This window comes from Sarcophilus harrisii, chromosome 4 (genome assembly GCF_902635505.1).
Source record: "Sarcophilus harrisii chromosome 4, mSarHar1.11, whole genome shotgun sequence".
NCBI lineage: Eukaryota > Metazoa > Chordata > Mammalia > Dasyuromorphia > Dasyuridae > Sarcophilus > Sarcophilus harrisii.
Window position 1 is genome coordinate 69,365,884 of NC_045429.1, and position 16,107 is coordinate 69,381,990.

Genomic DNA, 16,107 nt, shown 5'->3' on the forward strand with positions numbered 1-16,107 from the left:
TTATATGATTTCTCTTGACTTTGTTATTGATATGGTCGATTATGGTAATAGTTTACAGCCCTGCATCCCTGGTATAAATCCCACTTGATCACAGTGTATTATCCTGCAGATACATTGTTATAATTTCTTTGCTCATAATTTATTTAAAATTTTTGCATTGATATTCACTAGGAAAGATTGGTCTGTAATCTTGTTCTGTTTTGACTCTGCCTAGTTTAGGTATTAGTATCACGTTTGTAGGAAGGAATTTGGCAGTATTCCTTCTTAAACAATTTTTCCAAATAGTTTATATATTGGAATTAATTGTTCTTTAAATGCTTGGTAGAATTGATAATTCAATTTTAGTTTAGTAATAATTTCAACACTTTCTTGCTTCTTGATGTCATCTTTTGAAATTTCTTCCTTTTTTGGTTTATTTTTTAGTGGTTCATTGGTGATCTTTTCTTCCTTTTTCTAAGCATTGCTGTCATTGCCTCCCTGTAGTTTCCTCTGTCTTATAAGAAGCATAGTCAGGAAAACAGTTTTATGTTTCACTGGTATAATTAGTCTATACCAAAAGTGGGAAATATGTTTCATCTGTGACCTTAGGATTCATTGCAGGTCAGCTAAGTCTTTGATAATAACTTGGCTTTATGTAATTTTAGTCATAGATTGCTCTCCTAATTCTTGTTTAGTCTGTATCTGTTCATACAAGTTCTTCTAGGATTCTGAATTCATCCCTTTCATCATGTCTTAGTGCAATAAGATTATATTACATCCTCTTACCATAATTTATTCCTTAATTAATTAGTATGCCTTTTGTTTCCAGTCTTTCCTGCACCAAAAAAGTGCTGCTCCAAATATTTTTATATACATGTACCTTTAAAATTGTTGAGATTTGCATTTATGCTATTGCTAGTTATTTACTTTCTTTTGATAAATGCCTTTTCATATATTTAAACCATTCATGTATTAGGGAATGGTTCTTGCTATATATTTGACCTGTTCCCTAACCCTTAAATATTGAACTTTTATCAGAGAAATTTGTTACCAAAAAAAAAAAAAAAAAATCCCTCTTTAAGTGATTCCCATCTAGAGCCAAGACAGTGATTTTGTTTGTTCATAAAATAGCTAATTTTGTATTACTAAAATTGTTTATTTTATTTCCTATGATTTTCCCTTGCTTAGATAAGAACTCTTTTCTTCTCTGTCCATGGTTATGAAATCATCTCCTTCCTGGCCCCTCTTATTTATTATGTGATCTTTATATGTAGGTCACGTATCTTTTTAGAAGTTATTGTTCTATGGGGTACGAAATGTTAGTCTTCTAAGATTTCTTTCCAGTATTCCCAGCAGTTTTTGTCTCATAGTTTGCTTCTTTCTTATCTCAGTATTTGGGTCCCTTAACGCTTATTGACTGCTATGGTCTTATGCTAGATTGCTTCTGCCTGTCACATCTCTTCCGTTTTATCTTTAAGAATACTACTTGCACCACTATACTCTGTCTCCTATTTTTAATCACATTTATTTTTGGTGACATTTGAATAATATCCATTATATTTGAATCTTCTCACATATTAAATGAAAAACATTATGACTAAGTTGTGACAGATTCTGTCTCATTTTTCATTTTTTAATTCTTTGATTAGATATCCAGTTTAAATTTAGTATAAATAGTATATTTGTGCATGTTTTCATATAAGAAAAACAATACAAAATCACTGAGAACATTTTTAAGTGATAGTTCTAAAACTTACATTCTATAGTATGAAACATTTGAGAACAGTATGCTTCTGAAGGATTCAGTAGTATTTATTTAACATTTTATTTCTCCAATTGAGTATATAATAAATTATATTTCAGTATGTCATTTTTTGATTTCATTAACATGAGCACTACCAATGCATATTGCAATTCTTCTGACAGTTTATAAATTGTAGTATAATTAAAAGATTTTGTGTGTGTCACAAAGTAGACTCAAAGAAAAGTTGATATAAGATGCTGTCATTAACTTAAAAGATGAAGTCATGTATATAGAAAATTCTGTTTTCTCTATCAGTCTATTTCCATTTTCACTTTCCCTGCAATTTAATCTAAATTTAGAATGTGGTCTATTTGCCTATACTATAAAAAGATACTAAGTATATGAAAGGTCTGCTGTTCTGTACATAACAGAAACAATCTAAAAGTTCCTTAAACCAAACAGTGTTATCAGTGATTTTATTGTCAAAAGAATTTTAGACTTTATCTTAAGTTGCCATCTTCTGGTAGAATGAAAATAATATTTTTCTACCCTACAGAATAGTGTTTGCATTTTGTTTTTGTGTTGATACATAGCAAAGAGCTTCCAAAAATTTTTTCTCTCTCTCTCTTTTTCTCTCTCTGTATATGTGTATATATGTATTTGTATATTTATATGTGTATATATATACACATGTATGTATGTATAAAACCCTTACTCATTTGAATGATTCTTGTTATTTGGCCTTCATTAGGCAATTGCTCTGTTAAATGAAAAGTTTCTTTCATTGACCTTTTATGAGAACTTGGTAAAGAATGATGATATTGATTATTGGGAATTAATGAATAATTGTTATTAAAATCTGCTTATTTTTCTTCTATTTCTCTCTTCCTATTCTTTTTTCCCCTCAGCTCGAGATCACTCAGATTCCTCTGTGTTCTTTTATCTTTGGATTGTCTTCTATGTCATCAGCTCCTGCTATACTCTCTTCTGGGATCTGAAGATGGACTGGGGTCTCTTTGATAGGAATGCTGGGGAAAATACCTTCCTTAGGGAAGAGATTGTCTACCCCCAAAAGGTATGTACTTATAATGCTCTTATTGTAAAAACTTTTATCAGGACATAATAAGGTATCAGAAATCGTGTATTTAAATTTGGAAGAGATTATCTAGGCTAGAGAGTCTTAACCTGGGGTCTGTGGATCAGTTTTTGAGATCCATAAAACTTAGATGGTTAAAAAAAAAATTACATTCTTATTTCAGTATCATTGATATCCTTTACAATTTGCTGTGTTTTTTACATTTAAAATTATGATCCTGATTAGGGGGTCTGTATATTTTTCTAGATTATAAAAGGGGTCTGTAATAAGGGGAAATGGAGGGGATTAGAACAGTGGCTAATTATGGGAATTGAATAAGCCACTGACTCCATCACATGACTCAGTTCTGGAACTAGCTTAGTTCTCTTTCTGTTCACTTATGGATCTAGTCCAAATTCTGTTTTGTACAAGAGAAAATTTTGTTCTGTTGTGGGTATTGGGAAAATTGCATTGTTTGAAAGTAGTCTTGCATGGCTAAGAAATTAGATCCCACTATTTGCTGCTTAGAGACCCTTAACCAAGGACTTCGGTCATGTTGACCAGCAGCCTAGTCAGATCCAAAGACGGATTCAGGAATTTTCTCATAGTTGTCCATCTCAAGCATATGTCATCTAAAAATTAATCCCATGTTGATCAATTATTTTTTCATGTTTCTTTGATTGTATACAGACACTTAAGAGAATTCAGGGAATTGCACCTGTTTCCTATTCCCCCTACCCACTTGGAAAGCCCCTAATTAATTAAATAATCTTAATTGATTGTTTTTAAATGTATATAAATCTGTTTCCCCCTGTATTCAGGGTCCAGGCCTAAACTAAAGTGATGTCATCCTGGTTTGTTAAGCAGTTGTCATTCATTGCTTAATAAATAGATAGCAAACCTTTATTTCCTCAGTCATTTCATCTTTCATTTGTTAAAATAGCAAAAAGTTGATCTAGGTCAATCTTTGTTTCTGGATTAGGAAATTTGTCCAAGTTACAAAAATAACAAGCAGCAGAATTAGGGTTGTAACCCAAGTTGTTTTTTTTTGTTTGTTTGCTGAGACAATTGGGATTAAGTGACTTGCCCAGGGTCACACATCTAGGGCATGTTAGTGTCTGAGGCCAGATTTGAACTCAGATCCTCACGACTTCAGGGCTGGTGCTCTATCCACTGCGCCACCCAGCTACCCTGAACTCAAGATTTTTTTACTCCAATTCTACCTCTTTTTCATTATATTATTTTACTTTTCACTAAAGCTTTCTTATTCTAGAGATCAAATCCTAATACATCAGATATGATGAAAAGGCGAGTTGGTTTAACAAAAAAAATTTAAAAGTTCCCACAAAGCTCTTATAACCAAATCCCATTACATCTACCAAACAATTGTAATGTTCACTTAGAATTCATTATAACAGGATGTGATTTATATATTTGCCATAATCATGGACTTAGAGCTATAAGGGATCTCAGAGGTCATCTAGTGAAGTCCTTTCAATTTACATATGAAAAACCTGGGGTCCAAAGTGTCTACGTGACTTGTCCAAGGTTAAACAAGTTTAATAAGTGGAAAAGCTGAGATATGAATTTAAGTCTTCTTACATCACATCCAATAGTCTTTGGAAGAGCCCATAAAATTTTTATACAACTTCTTTGAGAAAACATTTAGAAATCACTGATTGAGTAAAAAAGGAATTGTTTTTTATTTTGGTTTTTAAATGGGTCTCTTTCCTGTGCTATGTCAGAATGCCATTAAAACGTCTACATTGTACTATGAAGAATCTTCGAGCTGTGATGTTAATTGAAAGAGGGGGGCTATTTCAAATATAGATGAAGGATTAAAGATGGAAGAATCAACAGTGACTCTAGAAAGGCTGAGGAAGGTAAATTCACAGTAGTAAATGAGATAATATTTATAAAAAAGCATTTATCACAATGCCTGGTACATAATAAATGCTATATAATTGTTAGCTATTAGTTATTAATAGCAATGAGAAAAACAGTAAGCAAGTTAGGAATGAATCACCTTTTTAAAGGTCTTTAAAGTTTACAGAGTGCTTTCCTCAAAACAAACCTGTATAGTACATATTATTTGATGATTGAAACATATTGATAAAGACTTTCCTAGCTTATTTTACTAATACTCATTGTCTAGATAAAAGGTTCTTAACCTTTTGTGTATGTCATGTACTCCCTTTTTTAATTTCATGAGTTTATGAACCCCTTCTCAAAAGACTTTTTGTATTATATTATTGATGAAATAATTAAACAATTATTCAGTAATTGAAGAAATACTAAACTTCAGTTAGAGGTTAATATAAATAAAGATTTCATTTTTTTCCCAATACCCCTTCACAGACTCCTTTGAATCTATCCATAGACCTCTTGCTAGATTAAAAACCTATGGTCTAGATCAGGAATACACTTTTGGTTCATTTTTTTTTTTTTTTTTTTAGTTGCTTACAAGAACTATTTTAATTGAATGAATGAATATTTCTCTATGGAAATTTCAGATATTCCAAAGTGCTGCTGTCAATTCATAGTAGTGATAATGCAAATTTTTTCCTTAATCTGCTGGAAATGATTTTGAAGGAAAGGGAGAACACAAGTCTTGCTTTATTTAACTATATAATTCAAAAGTCATTAATAAAGTCATTCATTAATAACTACCTATTATAAATCAAACATTGTACTAGGTGCAGAGGATACAACATAGACAAAAATAAGTATAATAGAACATATTCTGGATCAGGAAAAAATATTGACAATTAAGGGAGTTAAGACCTTGTGAGGAAAGCATCATTGGAGACAAATCTTGAAAAAACACAGAAATTCTCAGAGGTAGAGATAAGGAAGAAAATACATTTTAGGCATGATGAATTCATGGAGGGTATGAAATGAATTTTCAAGTTTGAGGAACAATTAGATCAGGAAAATATTGTAGATATAACCCATCTAAATTTAAACAAATTCTTTGTAAATTATAATTTTTCTTTATGTTCTTTCAGAAAAGGTGATGGTATGGGCTAGACAGTATAGAATTAGATGGTTTCAGACCCATTTGAAGTGTCAGACGCAAATCAAAATCTTTAATGATCAGCCTGGGGAAAAAACCTGGAATGTTCCAAGGTTCTGTAATGGGCTTCTTAAATTATTTCTTAATTATTTTAATTAAGGCATGCATAGCATGCTCATCAAATAGATGGATAGAGTCAGAGTTTTCCAAAAAGGGTCTTAACAAGGAAGAATGTGAAGATGAAACTCATTAGGGATAAAGATAACATCTTACACTTGGGTTCAGATAATCAACTTCAAAAGTATAAGTTGAAAGGTGAATGGTTAGATAGCAATTTTTCCACCAAAAAAAAAAAATCTAATAATTTTAGTGGACTACAAATTTATTATGAACCAGCAGTGTGCTATGGCAGCAAAGAATGATAAAAAAAAAAAAAAGTTGGGCTAAATTGAGAGACATAGTGTACAGAGCTAAGAAAGTGATGGTCCTCTCATACTTTGCTTTGTTGAGACGACCTCTGGAGGATTGTGTTCAGTTGTGCTCACCACAGTGCTTAGGACGTTGATGAACTATAGAATATTTAAAGGAAAGCAACCAGAGTTATTAAGTGCTCTATGAGAATCACTTGAAGGAACTAGAGCATTTCCTCTTTTTTTTTTCTTTTTAATAGCTTTTCATTGACAAAACATATGTATGGGTAATTTTTCAACATTGACCCTTGCAAAAACTTCTGTTCCAACTTTTTCCCTCCTTCCCTCCATTCCCTCCCCCAGACGGCAGATAGTCCTATACATGTTAAATATGTTAAAGTTAAATACAATATATGTATACATATTTCTACAATTATCTTGTTGCACAAGAAAAATCAGATTTAGAAAGAAGGTAAAAATAACCTGAGAAAAAAAATAAAAATGCAAGCAAACAATATCAGAAAGAGTGGAAATGCTATGTTGTGGTCCACACTCATTTCCAGTGTTCTTTCACTGGGTGTATCTGGTTCTGTTCATCACTGATCAATTGGAACTGATTCGGATACTCTCATTGTTAAAGATAGTCACTTCCATCAGAATTGATCCCCATATAGTATTGTTGTTGAAGTGTATAATGATCTCCTGGTTCTGCTCATTTAACTTGGCATCAGTTCCTGTAAGTCTCTCCAGGCCTCTGTGAAATCATCCTGCTGGTCATTTCTTACAGAACAATAATATTCTGTAACACTCATATGCCACAATTTATTTAGCCATTCTCCAATTGATGGGCATCCATTCAATTTCCAGTTTCTAGCTGTTACAAAAATGTACATTTTTGTACATTTGGGTCCCTTTCCCTTTTTTAAGATCTCTTTGAGATAAAATTCCAATAGAAACACTACTGGATCAAAGGGAATGCAGTTTGATAACTTTCTGAACATAGTTCCAAATTGTGGAGCATTTCCTCTTGAGAAAAAGACAAGTCTTAGAGGAGACCTGACAGCTGTGTTCAAGTGAAAGATTGTTATGTGAAAGAAGACTTAGATTTCTTGTCAGGACTGATAACAGTAGATAAAAATAATAGAGGTCAAATTTACTTTGATGTCATGACAATTGTCCTAACAATTATAGCTATGCAAAAATAGAAATGAACTATCTCAGAAGTTGGGAGATTACCCTCAAATGAAGGTTTTAGAAGAAAGGCTGGTTGACTTCTTGTTATGTATATTATAGGAGGCATTCTGTTTATGTGTGAATTGAATGATCTGTGCTTTTGTTCCAATTCCCACATTTTATTCTGCAAATAGTGTCAAAAGAGATACAATTTGATAAAAGATCATCTTTTCATGAGAAAGGGCAGAATAAAATTGATTACTATGAAATTGGTATTCAAAAAAAGTGTTAAAATAGGAAGAAAGCATCTAAATACCCGTGATAAGTCTAGTCATCTAGCACAGATGAGTTATATCCTTGGTTGCTGAAAGAACAAGGTGAACCTATAGGAGAAGCGGAGAGATAGATATAGAGATGGTAAAGGAGCAGGAGTCAAAACAGTCCAGCTTCTCCACATTTCTTCTGTAAAGATAGAACAAAAGCCGCATGACTGTTTGGGAAGGGGCTGTCTCTAAATTGGGTTCATCTAACATTGCTTTTAAGTCACCACAGCTCTGCTTTGTTCATAGAGCACAGCACCTTCTTTGATGAGGATGTGCTATGTTGGATAAGCCTGTGCTAGTGTCTCCCATATCTCACAATCAACACAAAAGAGTTGAGAGTGTCCTTGGGTCTCTTTTGACCACCATGAGGGCATTATATGAAGTAGTCTTTTATGCAACACACATATTTGGCATTTGAACAGTGTGACCCAGTCCATGGGAGTTGTGCTCTCTGCAGCAGAATTTGAATGTTTAGCAGTTTAGCTCCAGAAAAGACCTCAGGGTCCAGTACCTTATCTTCAAAATCTTCCTAAGACAATTCATTTGGACTCAGTTCAGTTTTCTGGCATGCAGACCAGATTTCACAGGCATACTACAGTGAGATCAGTGTAAAAACTCTATAGACTTTCAGTTGGGTAAGTTTGCTCTTACTCTTCTCTCCCACAAATTCTTTTTTTTTTTCTTTATTAAAGCTTTTTATTCTCAAAGCATATGCATGGGTAATTTTTCCAACATTGACCCCTGCATAACCCCCTGCCGCAAATTTTCCCCTTCCTCTCCCATCCCGTCCCCCTTCTATCAGGCAGTTCAATGCATGCCAAATATGCCGAAATACATCCCAGATCCAACAGGCATATACATATTCATACAGCCATCCGGTTGTGCAAGAAAGATCAGATCTCAAGAAGGAAGAAAAAGAAAAACTGAGAAAAAAGAAACAAAATGCAAGCAAATAATAACAGAGTGAGTGAGAATGCTATGAGGTGTTCCATCCTCTGTTCCCATGGTTCTCTCTCTCGGTGTAGATGGCTTTTTTCATCACTGCACAAGTGGAACTGGTCCGAATCATCTCATTGTTGAAGAGAGCCATGTCCATCAGAATTGATCATCATATAGTCTTGTTGTTGAAGTATATAACGATCTCCTGGTCCTGCTCATTTCATTCAGCATCAGTTCATGAAAGTCCAGGCCTTTATGAAATCATCCTGCTGGTCATTTCTTACAGAAAATAATATTCCATAACATTCATGTACCACAACTTGTTCAAGCCATTCCCTAATTGATGGGCATTCACTCAGTTTCTAGTTTTTTGCCACTACAAAGTAGAGGGCTGCCACGAACATTTTTGTACATGTCTCCCACAAATTCTTTTGGAGCCTCTCAAATATTGGTACTGCATGCATCCACCTCCTCATCATGTTTACCTTCCTAGAAAGAATATGGCCAAGTTAAGTAAACTTATCCAGAGCATTCAGAATTTCTCCATTTGCTGTAACTGATCTGGTGCGAGTTGGTGGAGGTCCTCTGCTTTCTTGGGATTAATTGTGAGGCCAAAATTAGCACAAGTGGCATAGAATTGATCTACACTCTGCATCTCAGTCTCAGAGGATACATTGAATGAACAATCATCTACAAACAAAAATTCACACACCAACTCTCCCTCTGCTTTAAGGTTGGTTTACAGTCTTTTCAAATAACTTATCATCAGTGTGTAGTTGGCCTTGATGATGTCTTCCTCCCTATTGAAAGCCTTTGACAACATTGCTGAAAATATCATGCTAAAAAGTGTGGGAACAAAACACACATCCCTGCTTCCTTCACTCCCTTGGGGACTGGAAAAATACAAGAGTATCATCCATTATCCAGGACCTGTACAAGCATGCCATCATGAAACTGGCATACAATATTGGTGAACTAATCTAGGCAACCAAATTTTGCCATGATTTTTCATAGGTCTTTCATGGCTGACAGTATCAAAGGCCTTAGTTAGGTCGACAAACATTGGATACAGATTTCTATTCTGCTTCTGGCATTGTCAAGCAGCAAACATCATGTCGACCATTCTTTGGCCTTTTCTGAAGCTACATTGGCTCTCACAAAGATGAACATCTTCCAGATAAAGGATCAGCCTATTAAAGAGGACTCTGGCAAGATTCTAAGAGAAAGACACCTCTTTCCCCCCTGTGATTGTCACAGGACAACTTATTTAAAATATTTCCTTTTCCTTTATAGAGATGGACAATAGAGGCATCCTTGATTTTTTTTTGGGGGGGGGGTCACCTCCTCTTGCCATCTAATCATTAAAATTTTGATCTTGCCTTGTAAATTTCTGCTGGAATGAAATCAACACCAAGTACTTTGCCATATGAGAGGAACCTAATGATATTCAATTCCTCTTCTTCATTTGGAAATTCAGTTAGAAAAGAATTGGTTTAAGCCTTACAATCAGGGGTTTCAGTATTGATTGATGATGGTCTGTTCAGAGATAACTATGAAAGTTTTCAACCCATCTCTCTAGGATAATACACTTTCTTACATCCCAAGATACCAGAGTCTTTCCCTCCTATGTCACCTCTTATATATACTAGTTATTCCTATTCCCCCCACTAGAATGTGAATTCCTTGAGGTCAGGATCTGTTTGGGCTTTCATTTAAATTGTCAGCACTTTATTCTGTGTCTGGTATATAGTGGCCACTTCATAAATGCCCGATTAACAAGGTTGTTGTAACCTTTCACATTCTTTTTTTTTTTCCAATCTAAAGCTTTTTATCTTAAAAACATATGCATAGATCGTTTTCAACATATACCCCTGCAAAACCCTATGTTCCAAATTTTTCCCTCCCCCCACCTCCTCCCTTAGATGACAATCCAATATATGTTAAACATGTGCAATTCTTCTGTGCATGTTTTCACAATTATGCTATACAAGAAAAATCAAATAAAAACGGAAGAAAATGAGAAAGAAAGCAAAAAGCTAGTAAAAACAATCAAAAAAAGTGAAAGTATTATGTTGCAATCCACACTCAGTTCTCACAGTCCTCTCTTTGGATGCAGGTGGCTCTTTCCATTGCAAGTCAATTAGAACTGGCCTGAATCATCTCATTGTTGAAAAGAACCACATCCATCAAAATGGATCATTGCATAATCTTATTGTTGCCATGTACAGTATTTTCTTGGTTCTACTCACTTCACTTAGTATATCAGTTCACATAAGTCTCCTCAGGCCTTTATGAAATTATCCTGCTGATTGTTGCTTATAGAACCAATAATATTCCATTACATTCACATTCCATAATTTATTCAACCATTCTTCAATGGATGGGGCATCCACTCAGTTTCCAGTTTCTTGCCATTACAAACAGGGCTGCCACAAACATTTTTGCACATGTGGGTCCTTTTCCCTCGTTTATAATCTCTTTGAGGTACAGACCTAGTAGTAACACTGCTGGATCAAAGGGAAGGCACAGTTTGATAGCGTTTTGGGCATAGTTCCAAATCACTCTCTAGAATGGTTGGATCATTTCACAAATTCATCAACAATGCATCAGCATCTCAGGTTTTCCACATCCCCTCCAACATTCATCATTTTCTTTTCCTTTCATCTTAGCCAATCCGAGAGGTACTTTCACATTATTCTTGTGAAGAACATAGAGAGATGTGGCCTAGACCATAATATAATTTAGATTGAAACTAAGCAGAGGAGTGGTATTCCCTAGGAGTCAGTGAAGGCCCAGTGTTGCTTGGGTTTGGTTTTTTTCATACCTTAGGTAAAGGATAAGTGACATACTTTATTAAATTTACAGATGATAGGAAGTGGAAATGTATAGCCAATGCTGAACTAATGGAGAATCCAAAGACTTAATCATATCCAAAGAAATTTAATCTGAATAATTGTAAAGAAAAATACCTTATAAGTCAAAACATTAAGCATTATATTAGTTAATGTTATTGTTCCTCATCTCTAAGTCATAGATGTTAAAAATTTGTGTTTGTTATAGTAGCAGTCACTAAAAAAAAAAAAAAAAATTTAAGATCATTAGAGGGAAAGTGCAACACCCCTGACTGGTTTTGTCTGAGTGGTACATATATTACCTCACCGCTTCAGGATTCTGATTTCATTGGTGTGAATATTTCCTTCACCAACACAGATTCCCTTCTACAAATTAGTAGATGGTTGTGGAGATTGCTGAGGTGGAAAAATTCATTGCCATGTAGCCTACTTGGCAGTGATTATAAATATCATTATCTCTGTTTTTTTTAAGAGAGGAAACTGGATTTAGAGTGGTTGTGACTTGTCCACAGGCACATAAATAGTAAATAGTAGAATTTATAATCTGAGGTCTGATTGGAAAGCAGAATAAATATTTTCCAACTCTTATTTCAGGAGGAGCATTCTTTTGGAGTTCTCCAAAATGCCCTTACACTAGATATCTTCCTTTCCCTCTAATACCTCCACTTTTTATCTTTTGTGTGGTCTTTCCCCATTAGATTATATGTTCCTTGAGAAACTGTCTTTTTCATATTTGTGTCTCTAGACCTGGCTTATAATAGGTACTGAGTAGTATTTATTGACTTCCTGACTCTATACTCAATGTTCTTTCTTTTCCACTAAGCTGCTGTGACTAAAACCAACGAAGTGATTTCATCATTGTCCCTGAGAATTGCCTGGACATCTTCTAGACAGCTTAATTCATGTTGACTCCCAAATTTACAAAATTAGGCTACCTCTCATACCATGAAAAAAAAAATCCTATCTTTATCCAAATTAGAGAGATAATTTGCTGTGATAATTAAATCTTTTTTTGCCAGACAAATGTATTGTGTCAGCATTACTGAGGAGTGCTAAAAAGACATGAGCTGGAAGGCTTGGAGATAAGTCCCATTTTTGCTACATGCTAACTTAGGAACCTTAAAGCAAGTTACTTAATATCTCTGAGCTTAACTTTGGTTTTCTGTAGAGTGATGCTACTAAAGTACCTACTGAGGATGTGAGGCAGTGTGGTATGTAGCTAGAGAATGGGCCTGAGTACTGCCCATCTCTAACCTATCCTGCTGTGAGCTTGGGCAAGTTCCCTTAGATAACTCTTGTTATCTAGGAGGAGAGAATATACCTATCAGAGAATTCCCTGCTCTGATGAAATGACAAATACACATCCTCTCCCTCCTCCCTTTTGAGTATTATTGTGAAAATGGATAAAATAAAATGTCTAAAGTACTTTATTGAAGCAAAGCTCATTCTAATTATCTATTATGTTACTAGGCTATGTCATCTTGTCATGCTGTGGTCAGAAATGGAATAGTTGAAAAGCTAGTAGTGTTTTCCTGTGATCTCTTTTTGATGGTTATGTGAACCTGCCTAGCAAAACAAAAGTTGAAGGAGTCCCAAATTAATGATCTTATATCTTTCCAAGAGAACACAGAACAGTATTCCCTTAGCTCAAAATGTGATCCTTCAAAATTTTTTTTGACTTTAGATTCTTGTCTAATTTACACTCCATTAAATCATGTGAATACTAGTAAAGGTTGTATAAAAGCCCTTAGCAAAGTGTGGAAGTGAGCCTATGTTTTCCAAGGTTGTGTCAGTGGGATAGAGCTCTGTCAACATCTACTCAGCTAAAAAAGTTTTGTCTACCAGCATCAGGCCACTACAATTACAGATAATTCCAGAATGAAGTGAGTGGTTTAAAACCAAAACATTGTAGATCTGTCTGGGAACAAAAGAAAAGTACAGTGTTGGAAAGATCAGTATCGCATGGGAACCTGGAATGTAGGAACTAAGGTAAGCTGGATGTAACCAGACAAGAAATGGAAAGATTAAACATAGACACTTAGATGCCAGTAACCTTAAATGGGTGAAAATGGGTGCATTTAAATTCAAGTGATTGTTATATCTACTACTTTGGGCAAGAATCCTTTACAAGAAAGAGAGAAGCCCTCATAGTCAATAAAAGAGTGAGAAAAGCAGTACTTGGGTATATCTCAAAAATGATGAAATGATATTTATTCAAATCCAAGACAAAACTATTCAGCATAATAGTAATAATACAAGTTTATGCCCAACCACTCATGTCAAGGAGGCTAAAGTTGCTCAATTCTATGAAGACCTACAATACTTTTTAGAAATAACATCAAAAAAAGATATCATATTCACCATAGGGGATTGGAATGCTAAATTAAGCAATCAAAAGATAATTAGACTAATAGGCAAGTTTGGCCTTAGAATAGACTAATAGAATTTCATTAAGATAATTCTTGTTATAGCACGCTTTTTCAGCTCTTTACATGGACATCACTAGATGGTCAGTATTGAAATCAGATTGATTGTGTACTTTGTAGAAGCTCAGATTCTGAGTTTTTTGCAAGTAATTTGCAAAATTCTTGTTGCAAAATTTAGGATTAAATTGAAAGAAAGAAAAATCATCAGATCGTATGTTGCATCTTTTCTCCAATTTATAGCCATACATCCTGAAGAATAAAGTTAAGTTGTCTCTAGAAAGCACTGTTAAACAATAAGGTTATTGGAAGTGATGGAGTACCCATTTAACTGTTTAAAATACTAAAAGATGATGTTGTTTAAGTGTTGCATTCAAAATGCAGCGGATTTGGAAAACTCAGTAGTGCCTACTGAATTAGAAAAGGTCAGCTTACATTCTAGTCTTAAAGAAGGGCAATACCAGACAATGTTTAAACTGTCAAACAGTTGCATTCATTTTACAAATCATTAAAGTTATGCTTGACATTCTGCAAGCTGGTTTTCAGCAATATGTGAATCAAGAAGTCTCAGAAGAGTAAACTGGTTTTCAAAGAGGTAGAAGAACTAGAGATCAAATTGCCAAATTCACTGGATAGAGGAGAAAGCAAGAGAATTCCAGAAAAACATCTAATTCTGCTTCATTGATTACAGTAAAGCCTTTTAAATGTGGATGGCAAATTGTGGCAAGTTCTCAAGGAGATGGGTGTTGGTACCAGTTCATCTTGTCTTCTGAGGAATTCATATGTGAATCAAAAAACAATAGAAGCAACAGAACTGATTGGTTCAGTATTGGGAAAGGAATACAACAAGACTATATATTGTCACCTTATTTATTTATATGCAGTATACATCATGCAGGATTCCAGGCTAGACAGATAAAAAGCTGGAAATAAGATTGCTGGGAGAAATATCAACAGTCTCAGATATGGAGATGATACACTTTGATAGCAGAAAGTGAAGAATAAGAAGCTATTTGACAAGGATGAAATACGAGAATGTAAAAGCTAAGTCGAAGCTCACTATTAAAAAATTAACAACTAAGGCCTTAGCATATGGTGGTCCCTTCACTTCCTAGTAAATAGGAAGAGAAGAAATGGAAATAATGTCAGATTGTATATTTTTGGGCTCAAGTCATTGCAGTTGATGATTGCAGTCATGAAATTAAAAGATACTCAGTCCTTAAAAGGAAAGCTAAGGCAAACCTGGACAGCATACTAAAAAAACTTATATCATTTTGCCAACAAAGATCCATGTTGTCAGTTATTATTTTCCCATTAATAATGTAGGGTATGCAAGTTGAACTTATAAGGAAAATGTAGTGCCACAGAATCAGTGCTTTCAAGTGGTAATACTAGAGAAGACTTTTGAGAGTCCCTGGGACAGTAAGGAGACTTAAAGAAATTTATTCAGACTATTCATTGGAATGACATATACTGAAGCTGAAACTTAAGTACTTTGCCACATAAGAAGAAGACAGGACTCATTGGAAAAGACCTTAATATTGGGGAATATTGAAGGCAGAAAGAGAAAGGAATGGCACTATGGATACATAGTATCATGGGAACAATGAATGTGAGTTTGAACAGATTTTGGGAGAAAAAGTGTGTCCTGTGGTACTCACAGCAACCTGTCCAGCAGTAGGCTATTTTGTTTGTGCTCTCAAAGCTATCCCAGCCATGTTTGAAAACATTTTTAGCCTTGGCCACCTCTCTGTGACAGTATCTCTATCATGTGGAAGGGCTCCTAGAATCATGGGTTCTTGAAGTATTAATATTGTATTTTTCCATTTTAGTCTACTTTATTTCCCCTTTCCTTATATTGTACTCCATCCAAATTAGTTTTCTTGTTGTTTCTCACACATAGTACTCCTCTCTCTCATCTCTCTGCCTGTCCATTGGCTGCTTTCTATGCTTGTAATGTATTTCTGTCTCATCTGTACTTCTTAGTATCTCTCTCTCTCTCTTTTTTTTTAAATTTAGTGGAAATGGAACTTCCTATGAAAACTTTATTGTTTTCCCAGCTTCTAACACTCTCCCTCCTTTTATTTTGCATTTGTATATACTTCTTATCTCCTCAATAAAATGTAAGTTCCTTGAGGGCAGAAATTGTTACAATTTTGTCTTTGTATCCTCA

General features: G+C 34.5%; 1 protein-coding gene across 2 annotated transcripts in view; it reads left to right on the forward strand.

Annotated features, from left to right (window-relative positions):
* XPR1 (xenotropic and polytropic retrovirus receptor 1) overlaps positions 1-16,107 on the forward strand; it is a 198,181-nt gene that overhangs the window by 156,157 nt on the left and 25,917 nt on the right. For both annotated transcript variants that reach the window (XM_031936982.1, XM_031936983.1), the window contains exon 12: positions 2,632-2,798. In XM_031936982.1, coding sequence (XP_031792842.1) covers positions 2,632-2,798 — 167 coding nt within the window. The remainder of the gene's footprint in view (positions 1-2,631; positions 2,799-16,107) is intronic.